The sequence below is a fragment of the Geotrypetes seraphini genome, chromosome 4 (genome assembly GCF_902459505.1).
Source record: "Geotrypetes seraphini chromosome 4, aGeoSer1.1, whole genome shotgun sequence".
Lineage (NCBI taxonomy): Eukaryota > Metazoa > Chordata > Amphibia > Gymnophiona > Dermophiidae > Geotrypetes > Geotrypetes seraphini.
This window is the reverse complement of record NC_047087.1, coordinates 88,097,321-88,110,300: the sequence shown is the minus strand read 5'-3', so window position 1 is coordinate 88,110,300 and position 12,980 is coordinate 88,097,321. Positions and strand designations below refer to the sequence as shown.

The 12,980-nt window shown below is 44.8% G+C and overlaps 1 protein-coding gene across 8 annotated transcripts in view; it reads left to right on the top strand.

The window, feature by feature from the left end:
• Window positions 1-10,149, top strand: part of PHLDB2 (pleckstrin homology like domain family B member 2) — a 194,876-nt gene extending 184,727 nt beyond the window's left edge. For all 8 annotated transcript variants that reach the window (XM_033941098.1, XM_033941095.1, XM_033941099.1 and 5 more), the window contains 3 exons: window positions 1,218-1,437; window positions 4,919-5,004; window positions 7,332-10,149. In XM_033941098.1, coding sequence (XP_033796989.1) covers window positions 1,218-1,437; window positions 4,919-5,004; window positions 7,332-7,472 — 447 coding nt within the window. In that variant the 3' untranslated portion in view covers window positions 7,473-10,149. The remainder of the gene's footprint in view (window positions 1-1,217; window positions 1,438-4,918; window positions 5,005-7,331) is intronic.
• The last annotated feature ends 2,831 nt before the right edge of the window (window positions 10,150-12,980 follow it).

Genomic DNA, 12,980 nt, shown 5'->3' with positions numbered 1-12,980 from the left:
ACTTGTGTGAGAAAATAACTGGTCTCTTTTTCTGCATGTTAAGTATTTATTTATTGATTAAATGAATCAATATTGTAGACCACTGAAATGATACGCCATTAATCCAGCAGATTTTTTTTTCTTCATGTATATTGTCTTTGTCTGTTGTCTTCATTTTTGGGAGCATTAACAGGTGAAATGACTGGTTATGTAAACCAGATTTGCATTTAAAGCCATCTCCTGGCCAGACCTTGGCTATGTATTGGATTAAGTAATCTCTTTCTAAACATTCTTTATCTTTGGTGGGTGATAATGACACTAATTGTCGATATTAGCATATAGTCATACGTGCAAGGGGTCATACATTCTTAGCAGTAATACAATCTCTCTATGGCAGTTTTCTGCATCTGTAAGTACATAGAAACATGAAAGCAGATAAAGCCAAATGGCCCATCCAGTCTGTCCATCTACAGCATCTGCTATCTCCTCCTCTCCCTAAGACAGGGGTGTCCAATGTCGGTCCTCGAGGGCCGCAGTCCAGTCGGATTTTCAGGATTTCCCCAATGAATATACATGAGGTCTATTTGCATGCACTGCTTTCATTGTATGCTAATAGATCTCATGCATATTCATTGGGGAAATCCTGAAAACCCGACTGGATTGCGGCCCTCGAGGACCGACATTGGACACCCCTGCCCTAAGAGATCCTACATGCCTGTCCCATGCCTTCTTGAATTCAGACAGTCTTTGTCTCCACCACCTCTACTGGGAGACTATTTCACGCATCTACCACCCTTTCAGTAAAAAAAAGTATTTCCTTAGATTACTCCTGAGCTTATCACCTCTTAACCTCATTCTATGCCTTCTCACTGTGGAGTTTCCTTTCAACTGAAAGAGACTCATCTCATGTATATTTATGCTACTTAGTTATTTAAACATCTCTATCATATCTCCCCTTTCCTCTAAAGTATACATATACTATGCACCCAATGTACCTCTCTTCAGGTTGTAGAATTATGTGACTGCAGATTGGGAATTCTTTTCACATATTTGGAAAGCAAAGCAGTAAGAACTCCCCTCCCTTTAGCACCACCCTATTTATTATGCAAGGATAAATGATTTTGACTTTCTCCATTGTCACCTTCCTTGTGGCAGAACCTCCAAATGAAGCCCCTTGTTGATGGCACATGAGCATACAATGGGTAAACGACATAATGCAGTCCTGTCTTTTGTTCTAGGCACGTCCTCTGACACGCTACCTGCCAGTCAGGAAGGAAGATTTTGATCTTAGGAGTCACATCGAATCAGCTGGCCACAATGTGGAGATCTGTTACCATGTGTCCCTTACTGAGAAAACCTGCAGAGGATTCCTGATCAAGATGGGAGGGAAGATCAAAACCTGGAAGAAGCGCTGGTTTGTGTTTGACAGAAACAAGAGGACTTTGTCCTATTATGCAGGTGAGTCATGCATTTAACACAATGCCAAACTGAGTCACACAAAAGGAGCATCTAATCAGCATTTTGTGTAAGAAAGCAACAGGGACATAGTGAAAAGTGTATAAAAACAAGACATTTTTCAAATATCCACCTTGTATCACCCCATCAGTGGTTCCCAACTTTACTTGTCACTCCAACACCTTTTTATGGTGCTTCAGATGCTGCTGTTATCCTTAATAGACTATTGTAATTGTTCCATTAAATGTTTGAGAATGCAGCAAATATCTCAAAATTCAGTAGCATAAGTAATTTTGGGTTGTCAAAAATTTTCATGTATCATCATTCTAGTAAAATGACATTGTTTTACCAACTGAATCTTGACAATTGTTTTTAGGGTTCTTCAGGGCCTTGCTAAAGCATATTTTTTAAGCCCATTGTGCAGTAATACCATCCTGCTAGCACCTTATGTTCTAGAATGTTTAATCTGCTCCAAGTTGCACTGGTAAAGGATTTGCACAAGGCTGGGACTTCCCCTCTCCCAGAAGACACTCCCAGGCCACACCAGAAAGATCCTCCATGCTTTCCAAAGAACCCCCTGATGTTTAGCAGGTGGGGCAGAAGCAACCTCTAGATGCTCATGTCCCATTGGATACCGAGCTCAAAATGAGGAATCTGTCTACCCGCTAGACAACAGGGAGCCCCCAGGAAGTTCTAGTGGGGGGTTGTCTTCAGAGAGGACCATGGGTGCCTTTGAGAGGGGTATTGCCAGAGTCTCCTGTGAAGTCTTCCAGGAGGAATGGGGGTGGTAGGTTGTGAAGCGGAGGTCCGCATAGTACTTTAGTTCTGGCTCATTTAAGATGGCCCCAGAAGTTTGATTGCAAGTTATATTATTTGTTTGTCATGGGAAGTTCTAACCTGGTTTACTTAGTCACTACAGATAAATTAAGTAAAACATCATGTCTCCCCTGAGTCATATACAGTGGTGCCTCACACAACGAACTTAATCCGTTCCAGGAGCAAGTTTGTTATGTGAAACGTTCGTTGTGTGAAACGCGTTTTCCCATAACAATACATGTAAAAAAAAATAATTCGTTCTGTAGCATAAAATATGCTAAGATGACATAAAAAAAGATAAATTTTTGGTTATTATTTTTATTTAGATACATCTAAAAACATAATTGTTTTTTAAAACAACACACATTTTTTAAATTTAAAGACAGACTAAGTAGAGTCTAATTTTACAGTGAGAGAGGGCAGAGTCTCAGCGGCAAAAACTGGGACTTAACTGTTCATTTTTTTTTTTTTTTTTCTACCGTGTTTCCCCGATAAGGCAGGGCCATCAAATAAGACAGCCCCCCCTTTTTAGAAAAAAATGTAAAATAAGGCACCCCCCCGCAAATAAGCCACCCACCGATACCTGCGCTTACCCGAATCGGGTGGTACGGTGGGTGACTCCGTGTGGTCCCTGGCACCCCCGACACGATCGGGGCAAGAGGGAGCTCAAGCCCTCTTGCCCCCCCGGCTCCCCGACACGATCGGGGCAAGAGGGAGCTCAAGCCCTCTTGCCCCCCGACTCCCCGACACGATCGGGGCAAGAGGGAGCTCAAGCCCTCTTGCCCCCCCGACTCCCCGACACGATCGGGGCAAGAGGGAGCGCAAGCCCTCTTGCCCCCCGACTCCCCGACACGATCGGGGCAAGAGGGAGCTCAAGCCCTCTTGCCCCCCCGACTCCCCGACACGATCGGGGCAAGAGGGAGCTCAAGCCCTCTTGCCCCCCGACTCCCCGACACGATCGGGGCAAAAGGGAGCCCAAGCCCTCTTGCCCCGCCGACTCCCCAACTCCCCGACAATATCGGGCCAGGAGGGAGCCCAAGTCCTCCTGGCCACGGCGACCCCCTAACCCCACCCTGCACTACATTACGGGCAGGAGGGATCCCAGGCCCTCCTGCCCTCGACGCAAACCCCCCTCCCCCCAACGACCGCCCCCCCCAAGAACCTCCGACCGCCCTCCCAGCCGACCCGCGACCCCCCTGGCCGACCCCCACGACACCCCCAACCCCCTTCCCCGTACCTTTCTGTAGTTGGCCGGACAGACGGGAGCCAAACCCGCCTGTCCGGCAGGCAGCCATCGACGGAATGAGGCCGGATTGGCCCATCCGTCCCAAAGCTCCGCCTACTGGTGGGGCCTAAGGCGTCTGGGCCAATCAGAATAGGCCCGGGAGCCTTAGGTCCCTCCTGGGGGCGGGGCCTGAGGCACATGGGCCCAACCCGACCATGTGCCTCAGGCCCTGCCCCCAGGAGGGACCTAAGGCTCCCGGGCCTATTCTGATTGGCCCAGGCGCCTTAGGCCCCACCAGTAGGCAGAGCTTTGGGACGGATGGGCCAATCCGGCCTCATTCCGTCGATGGCTGCCTGCCGGACAGGCGGGTTTGGCTCCCGTCTGTCCGGCCAACTACAGAAAGGTACGGGGAAGGGGGTTGGGGGTGTCGTGGGGGTCGGCCAGGGGGGTCGCGGGTCGGCTGGGAGGGCGGTCGGAGGTTCTTGGGGGGCGGTCGTTGGGGGGAGGGGGGTTTGCGTCGAGGGCAGGAGGGCCTGGGATCCCTCCTGCCCGTAATGTAGTGCAGGGTGGGGTTAGGGGGTCGCCGTGGCCAGGAGGACTTGGGCTCCCTCCTGGCCCGATATTGTCGGGGAGTTGGGGAATCGGCGGGGCAAGAGGGCTTGGGCTCCCTTTTGCCCCGATCGTGTCGGGGAGTCGGGGGGCAAGAGGGCTTGAGCTCCCTCTTGCCCCGATCGTGTCGGGGAGTCGGGGGGGCAAGAGGGAGCCAGGCGGAGAGAGGGCAGTTAAGCGCAGTGCCTGCGCGGAAGGATGCAGCTCGGGCGACTTCGTTGTGTGAAACGAAGTTCGTTGTACGGATCAAGACATAAAGTTCGTTGTGCGCAGCGTTCGCTGTGCGAGGCGTCCGTTATGCGAGGCACCACTGTAATTTTAACCTGCTGTGCTGACTTGACTGTATCTATCTATCTCTCTCTCTCACTCTCTTACTCTCTCACTCACACTTTCACTCTCTCTCACACTCACTCTCTCTCTCACTCTTACTCACTCACTCTCTCACACTCACTCTCTCTCTCGCTCACTCTCTCATTCACACTCACTCACTCACTCACTCACGTTAAGGATGACTGGATAAGTTATCTGATTAACTTTACCCAGATATGGTGCCATTGAATGTTCACCTCACTCCACTTCCACATGCTCAGGAGACACCCTCTTAATTTCATTTTCTAATAACATTAGTAGATAGTACTGTATGCAACACGTAGAGCATATTGTCAAATTTGTTCAAAAGGATCCAAAAAGAAATGATTTTTAATTTAACAATATATTGCAAACTGAACCAGGAGTTGGTTATAAGGAAACTAGTTGGACTGCAGCCGTTAATAAATATGGGTTAATTACTGGATGTGACTCCCCTTCTAACAGCTCCCTTCGTCTTTTTTTCAGACAAGCATGAAGCCAAGTTGAAAGGAGTAATATATTTCCAAGCCATTGAAGAAGTTTATTATGATCACCTCAAGAATGCACACAAGGTAGAAGAAAAAGGAGAATGAAATCAAATGTTACATTATAATTTTCTTTTTCGATTAGAAGTGAATAATGGAAAAAAGTGCAGCCTTCCAACTATGGGGATGCCCAAGGGTAGACTTGGAGCCAACACATTCCTCCTCCCCCCCCACACACACACACACAAGTGTACTAAATGTACCTTGGCTGACAGGGATGCTGAAGCCTTGCCAGCCAGTCCCTTCCTCCTTGAATGTAGAAGTTGATGGCATGCCTCCAGCCACTGCCGGGCCCTCTGGCTCATGCTAAGTCATGAACTAAGCATGTGCAAGAAGTTTTGGTGGTGAAATGGAGGCACTCCGCTGACCTTTACATTCAAGAATCAGCACCAGAAGGAGGGGAGTGGCTCGGGAACGGCTGGTGTGGCTTTGACATCTCCGTCAGCTGTTTAAAAGGGTACTGAAGTTCTGGAGGGGGCCCAGCCCCCTCCCCCCCACACACATACTTCCATGGCTACAGTCACTGTTGCATGTTTGTCCACAAAACTCCAGATTCTAATCATGAGAGGACTTTTTTTTTGCCCTGGTTTTCTGCATTTGGATTATCGCTCTAACAGGGCCCTACTTAGGTCTAGATTCTCAAAAGTTTGCGTTAAAAACTGATGGGCTGCTGTCACATCCATTATTGTAGCGATTTTTTTTTTTAAGTGAGTCATTCTCCAAAAAATGCTCATGCAAATGAGGTTGGTGGAGAGTAGTGAAGGTTCACTAAATTTGCATGTGCCCATCACTGGTGATGATAAGCACATGCGCAGAATAAATGCAACCCCCCCCCCCCAAAAAAAAAAAAAAAAAAACAACAAAAAATCAAGCTGCCAAAGTCAAGCAATGCATCCCGATAGCCTCTGGAAGCAGAAGAGATGCCCACACCCTCCTTCCAACACATAATCCCCCCTCTCCAGGCCCCCGCTGATCCCTCCCCCTTACCTTGCTTAGGATGGCAGGCCAGAGGAATGCTTGCTCCCTCCAGCCAGCAGGCCCACCTCTTCAAAATGACGGGCATTCCCCTCCTCACTGCATCCTGGGATGACCTGGGGAGTGGCCTAAGGTTCTGATTGGCTCAGGTTGTTTAAGGCACCAGGGAGGGCTCTAAGACTCTAATTGGCCCAGTTTGTTTAAGGTCCCTCCCCAGAATGTGAAGAGGTGGGCCTACTGGCTGGAGGGAGTAGGCATCTCTCCGACCAGCCATCATAAGTAAGGTAAGGGGCAGGGGGTTTTTGGAGGCACTGACAGCGGCACTGACTTTGGAGGCTTGACAGCGGGAAGGAGAGGGCATCTAGTCACAGAAAGGGTGGTGATAGAATGGATATGGTGGAGGTACAAATAACAGAGGCGAACAAAACAGAGCAGGATTAAGGCATAGAAAAACTAGATAATGTATCAAACAGTACATAGGAAAAATACAACCCCAAGTGTACACATTGGAAAATTAGAGACATGCCTAGGGCCCAAATGTTTGAGAGGGGCCCTCACAAATGTGGCTTCCAAGACAGATTTTTGTAATGGTAAATCAGCTGCTAGCAGAAAGAAGAGTGGGGGTGGGGAGAAGGGAGAGAGGAACTAGAACCACCACCACCACTCATAGAGATCCTTTTAGAATTTTTCTGACATCAATGTATGATTTGGAGCTTGCTTGTATTTTTGAATTAATTGAATTTGTGCTCTATCCCTATTATAACGGGGACAATTAACGATGTTGTTTAGACATGTCTATGTTGTATGTGGTGGTCGGAGGGAAACAAGATTTTTATGTGTGTGATATGGAAACCGCATAGTTGTATGCGGTATATAAATTTTTTAGTAAATAAATAAATTTCCTCTGCATTATCTTCCAGTAGACAGAAGGAGTTGACAAGGAGCATTTCTTACTTGCTGCTTTCTTTTCTCTGCAATGGGACCCCATCTGTGGACGTTTCAAAATATATTTGCATTACAGTGTAGCGCCCAAGGCACTTATTTGCCGAGGGCCCACCAAAGGGTTAATCCTGTTCTAGGAGAAGCACAGGGTGGGGGAGCAAAGGTAAAGCAGAAATGTCACGGAACTGGTAGATTTTGCAGTAAGAAGGTAAAATGCATAGGCAGGTCCTTAGGATAATTCTTTCCTGTGTTCTATGTTCCTCTGCTTGTTTCATTGTGCTGAACAGTGGCACCAGCTAGTATAAGCATACAGAAAGCTTATCAGCTCTAAATATGAATGTATTCCTTAATGTGGAAAAAGCTTCAGAATTTAAGTGCTTATTTAAAATGGCTCACCCACATGTTTTTAACTGATATTTTTCCCCCTTTTGTTCTAGAGTCCAAATCCATTGCTCACGTTCAGTGTGAAGACACATGACAGAATATACTACATGGTTGCACCAACCCCAGAAGCTATGAGGATATGGATGGATGTTATAGTTACTGGGGCCGAAGGCTACACCCACTTCATGATCTAGTAAACATACGTAACGTGTTACCCCAGGATACACTGCAATAAATACAGGAATAGTATTAAGCCATATTCAGCCAAAGTGGAAAAGCTATGAAGTTAACCATCAACCTGTTGTAAGGAAAAGAACAGTAGATCAGAGCTGCTAAAAGAAGGGGAAAAAGATGCTTTTTGATCAATAATTTTGTGAGAGAAAATGTGGATTTTATGATGATTCTGTCACACTGGTTAGAACAGAAAAGTTTCTCTTCAAGAGGTGTTGATGGCTGTGAAGTTGTTCCTGTGTACTCATTAGAACTGACAAACTTTGATTGCTGAACAGAAATATAAAGTATTATATATTTTAATATGTTATATCATATGACATCTTTTGGTAATATAGCTTTCAGGTTTTTCATTCTTTTATTATGTGTATTTTAAACTCTGTTATATGCTATAAGAAAAGCCAAAGATTTTATAATTGTGCGGAGGCGTATTACACCGGTTTCTCTCTTTTTACTGAATAAATTTTTCACTAATTTGTCATAGGATTCACAAGCGAATGTAGGTTTCTAAAATGTGTTTGAATTTCTACTTGTGCTGGACTACGTTAAGGGGTTGCCTATGTGGCATGATAAACTTACAGTATTTCTCTGACACCCCCCAAGTGTGTTTAGCCATGTTTTTTTATTGCAAGGATAAATAACAGCTGTTGATTGAAGCTTCCTGAACTCAGGCTAGTCCTGAATGTTATGTTGCAGAATATTTTTCAGCTTGATGATCTGTAAATACTTTGTGCGCCTTTGTATTATTTTCATTGAAGAAGTGATGAAAGATGTACATAATGTGGCCTTGGAAAATCAAAGCATGAGCTGAAACATAATCTCATTTTGTCACACAGAGAGAATTTGTTTGCATTAGGGTCTTTTTCAGATATGTATTCATATGCCGGAGTACCAGAAAGTGACGGGTGTAGCATACTTTGTACTTACATATTTTTGTACAGTAGTTAATTGGATAATTTTTGGCAGTCATACATAAGTGAACAAAACTCAAAAGATGCCATTTTTAGAAAGATTTGTTAATGTAATACTAAGCTACATAGATTACTCATACATCTAAAGGAGGTTACTTTATAAAGTCATTTCTACACATATATGGCTGCTTACCAGGGGCATAGCCAGGACTCAAATTGGGGGGGGGGCAGGGGTAGACTGGGGGGAAGCATTTTCTCTCTGCTCCCTCCCTCACGTTAATAAATCTACCTTTATTGGCGGGGATTCCCAGTACCCACCAGCCAATGAGACCCATTGCCTAAAACTTCCATTGCTGCCTTGGCAGTAGAGAAGTTGGTGGCCTCCTTTCCATCTGCCGACACCAGCACTCCTTGCACATGCTCAGTTCAAGCACAAATTGAGCATGTGCAAGGAGTACCAATGTAAGTGACTGGAAAGGAGGCTGCTGACTTCTTCAATGCTAAGGCAGCACTGGGACAGTACCGGGCAGCAGATCTTATCAGCTGGCAGAGACTAGGCATTCTCACCCAGCTGTTCAACAGGTACTTTGGTTTTGAAAGTGGCCTGAGCCCAACCTGGGTGGGGGAGGTCAGGCTCCCAAGGATTGACCCCCCCCAATGGCTAAGCCACTGATATATATGCACATAAATGACCACTTATAAAATACCAGCTGGGCATAATAGCATTTTTCTGCATTTTCTGCTGGTGGTTCACAAGTCTAGGGTGGAATTAACACATATGTGTCCATTCATAAAGAATGTGCCTTTATTTACACTAGCTCTCACAAGTATAAGTGATTGCACCTACATTCAAAGCACATTCTCTGCCATGTGCACTAGTGTTTTACAAAGTCAAACAGGTGCTTAACTTGCCTTTATAAAATGGTACCTACTTAAGGCCCCCTAGTATACAATTATTTTCTTAAATTGAAAAATAAAATAAATAGAAAGAGAACCCTGTTGCAAATAATGCTAAATTTAAAACTAAAACCAGACAAAATTAGAGGTCTATTTACGGAACCACATTAGCTGCGGTATTCACTTATCTCTGGTTACTAAGTACAGTACTGCAGTTTACTGAATTCGTGACAGATTGTTCTTGCAGCAGCAATGATATTCAAGTTGGCATGTTAGTGCTCCCAGCACCCTCTGCAGTAATGTTTAAAAGGGTATGAAGCACTGATTTACAGTGTACCCACCCCTTGTGCCAGTGCCCCTCAAGAAAACAACCTGCTGTGGCATCTGGTGTGCCTCGCTCAACCCAGACCTTTCTGGCCTACTTAGGTAGTGAGGTAAGAACAATTGGGGACCCAGTATAATGCCAGCTGCCCCAGGATTTCTGCTCCTTTGGAGAGGATGTCAAGGGAAGGGAGGACCTGCAAGAGTTTGTTTCATGAAGAACATTAGGCATGGTGAGATTGTTTCTGTGTTAAGATTAGAGGTGGGAAGGGAAATGTTCTCGGGGCTAATTATCTACACTGACTTAAAATGGTTCTTCATGTGTGCCACAGTTTATGTGAATCCATTTGTTTGCATCACAGGCCCAATTTGCAACAAAAGTGAATGAGCAGAAAGGCATATTAATATTGCCAATATGGCATTTTCAAAATGCACTGAGTATCAGATTTGATTAATAAGTTAGTAACATAGTAATGACAGCAGATAAAGACCTGAATGGTCCATCCAATCTGCCCAATAGTCACACTCTTTATACGTTCATGGTTAAATTGTTTTTTTCTTTAATGTTTCTGGGCTATGGACCATAGAAGTCCATCTGGTATTGTCTGAGTTGCCATTGAAGCCTGTTCCAGCCTATCTTAACCATCCTGTCACTGCAGCTTCTATCAAAGCCCTTCCCACCTCATCCTATATTAAATCACCATCTATGGGACACAGATTGTGCAGGATTGCCCAGTACCGGCCTTAGTTTGTTTTATACCATTCATTTTATAATTCGAGATCCTCTGTGATCATCCCACGCTTTTTTGAATTCTGTCACCGTTTTCATCTCCACCACCTCCCTTGGGAGGGCATTCCAGGCAGTTATTGCTATTTAAATAAATAGGCCTATTGGTTACATCTGTTTAAAAATGATGATGGCATCAGTTTAATACAAATAAATTTAGGAACAGGGATAAGTGAGAACACAGTTGTTTGCAGGCATCTAAAACTGTGCAACTTTAATAAATAAACAAATGCTTAAGTGATAGGCTAGACTGAAATGTTTGTGGAAGAACGTGTTGTGGAAAAGTAAAACATTTTATTGGGAACATTAAGTACAGTGGGGGTCTTTCATTTTATACAATTTGCCTTTTTAAAATGTAATAAAAATGCAAAATGTGTTTGACTTTTGATTTACCTAGTGCATTTGCCACAATATTTGAAAAAGACCCACTAGTCATTGCACTGATACCATGCATAGCCTGTGTGCAGCTGAAGTAGGTATATTGTGAAAGCTGAGTAGGTATATTGTGAAAGCTGAGTCTTACCCTAAATGTGGCTCACATCACAGCTATGAAAAGTATTGTATAGGCCAGTCTTGGAAGAGTGCATCCTTCCCAGAATGCACAGATACAGATGAGGGACATCTGTTTTTAACTCCATTTCTTTTTCATCCGTGGCCTTTTGTTACACGACATAACTTGACTGTACCATTAGCTGCCATTGGAGAGATTCTGCATCTTGTGTTTGTTATATTTATGCATGATTTCCTAATAAATCTTATGTTACTCTCTTTTCAGGAGCAATATTGTCAGTTCTTCATGAAAGGGATTTTCTTTGCATGTCAAGATTTAGGACCCTATACACTGACACTGTAGAATGCACATTAAACCAGGCTGAGACATTAGCACATAGCTGCATGTAAATAAATGTACATCATATGCAAATTAGACTTTATCACTTCACAGAAATAATACGGTATGCTCTCCACCATTGTCTGTAGACCCACTAAAGCCTACATGTTAACACCTGTCTCAGCCCAGTTGTGATGGAGAGGGAATAATGTTCTCAAGGAAAGACCATTTTAGGTTACTGTAATCCCGGCTCATTCCCTCCCCTTGCAATCTCAGCAGAGAGAAAACCCCTACTCTACTGTCTCTAGAACAGTTTAAGATGGCACTACTCAGAGCCTTCCCAGCTCCAAAAAGCAAGGCATTCGGAATTCCAATCCACCTCTTCCAAGTACCTGACAAGAATAAAGGGAACTGTATGTTGTATTTCTTTCCCCACCCCCACCCCCCCCAATCTAGAGGTGTGAATATATATGTCAATTTCTCTTTCAACACCCACAAAAATAATTCTCACCAGTACCACCTAACTCCCTCCTGGACATGAAGAGCAAGCCCCTCCCCCCCCAGCAAATGAATCATTCTTCCCCAAGATCAAGTCTGTGCCCTGACTGAACATCCAGCTCCCTTTTATCCTGATAGCAATGCCCTGTAAATAAATAAAATAAAATCAAGACAAGAAATAGCGGACTCCTTTACTGTGCCTCAATTAAAATGGCACCAGTTGACCTTGTGTTACTTTACACCACACAAGAGTTTAGCCAGTGTTAGGGTCAGGAGTGGGCCCTGATTTTATACAGGAAGGCATAGGAGGGGGCTGTCAGAATACAGATGCCTCTTGATTTGGGGTTCGATGTGGAAATTTTATCCAGTGCACCATGTTTCTAAAGTTATCCAGTCCAAGGATGGCTTTCAATTGTTCTTTAGGCAAGCAAAGATCTTTCCATTTTTCCTCTAGTTCAGTAACCTCTACTGTGTCTTTATGAGAAAGCTGATTATGTAAAACTGTAAGCAAACCTGCACATACAGGGAGAGGGTTGGGAAAGACAAATGCACAGGGGGAAGGAAAATGCATGGGGGGGTGTTAGGAAAGGAGGAAAAGAGAGATGCACAGGTGGAGTAGTGGGAAGGGAAAGAAAGAAATGTTGCCATGGGGGGAGGGAAAAGGAATGGAGAATTGTTGGACATAAGTGTGTGGCGTGAGAGGGAAAGAGAGATAATGTATATGGGTCAATGAAGAAAGAGGGAGAATTGTTGGACATGATAGTGGAGGAGAGGCGGGAGTGAGAAATGTTACACTGGGAGGGAGGAGAGATGAGCCAAAGAAGGGAGAGATGTCAGACCACTGGAATGGGAAGGAGCGAGAGAGAGATGCCAGACCACAGAATGGAAGGGAAGGAGAGAGAGAGAGATGCCAGACAGAAAAGTAGAGGAGAGATATTAGACCCGTGAAAAGAGGGAGGGAAGGAGAGAGAGATGCCAGACCATGGGAAAGGAGAGAGATTCCAGGCTATAGGAAGGAGAGGAGAAAGAAGCCAGATCATATGAGGGGGAAGGGGGAAGACGGAGCTGTCTGACCATGGGAGAGAGATGAGTTGGGGCATAGGGATGGAGGGGAAGGGGAGACAGAGGGAGGAGATGGTGCACAGCAATGGGTGCAACAGGGAAGAGAAAAGAAGAAATGTTTCTTATTGATAGATGGGAGTAGAGAAGAAGAAAGAGGGAAGAGATG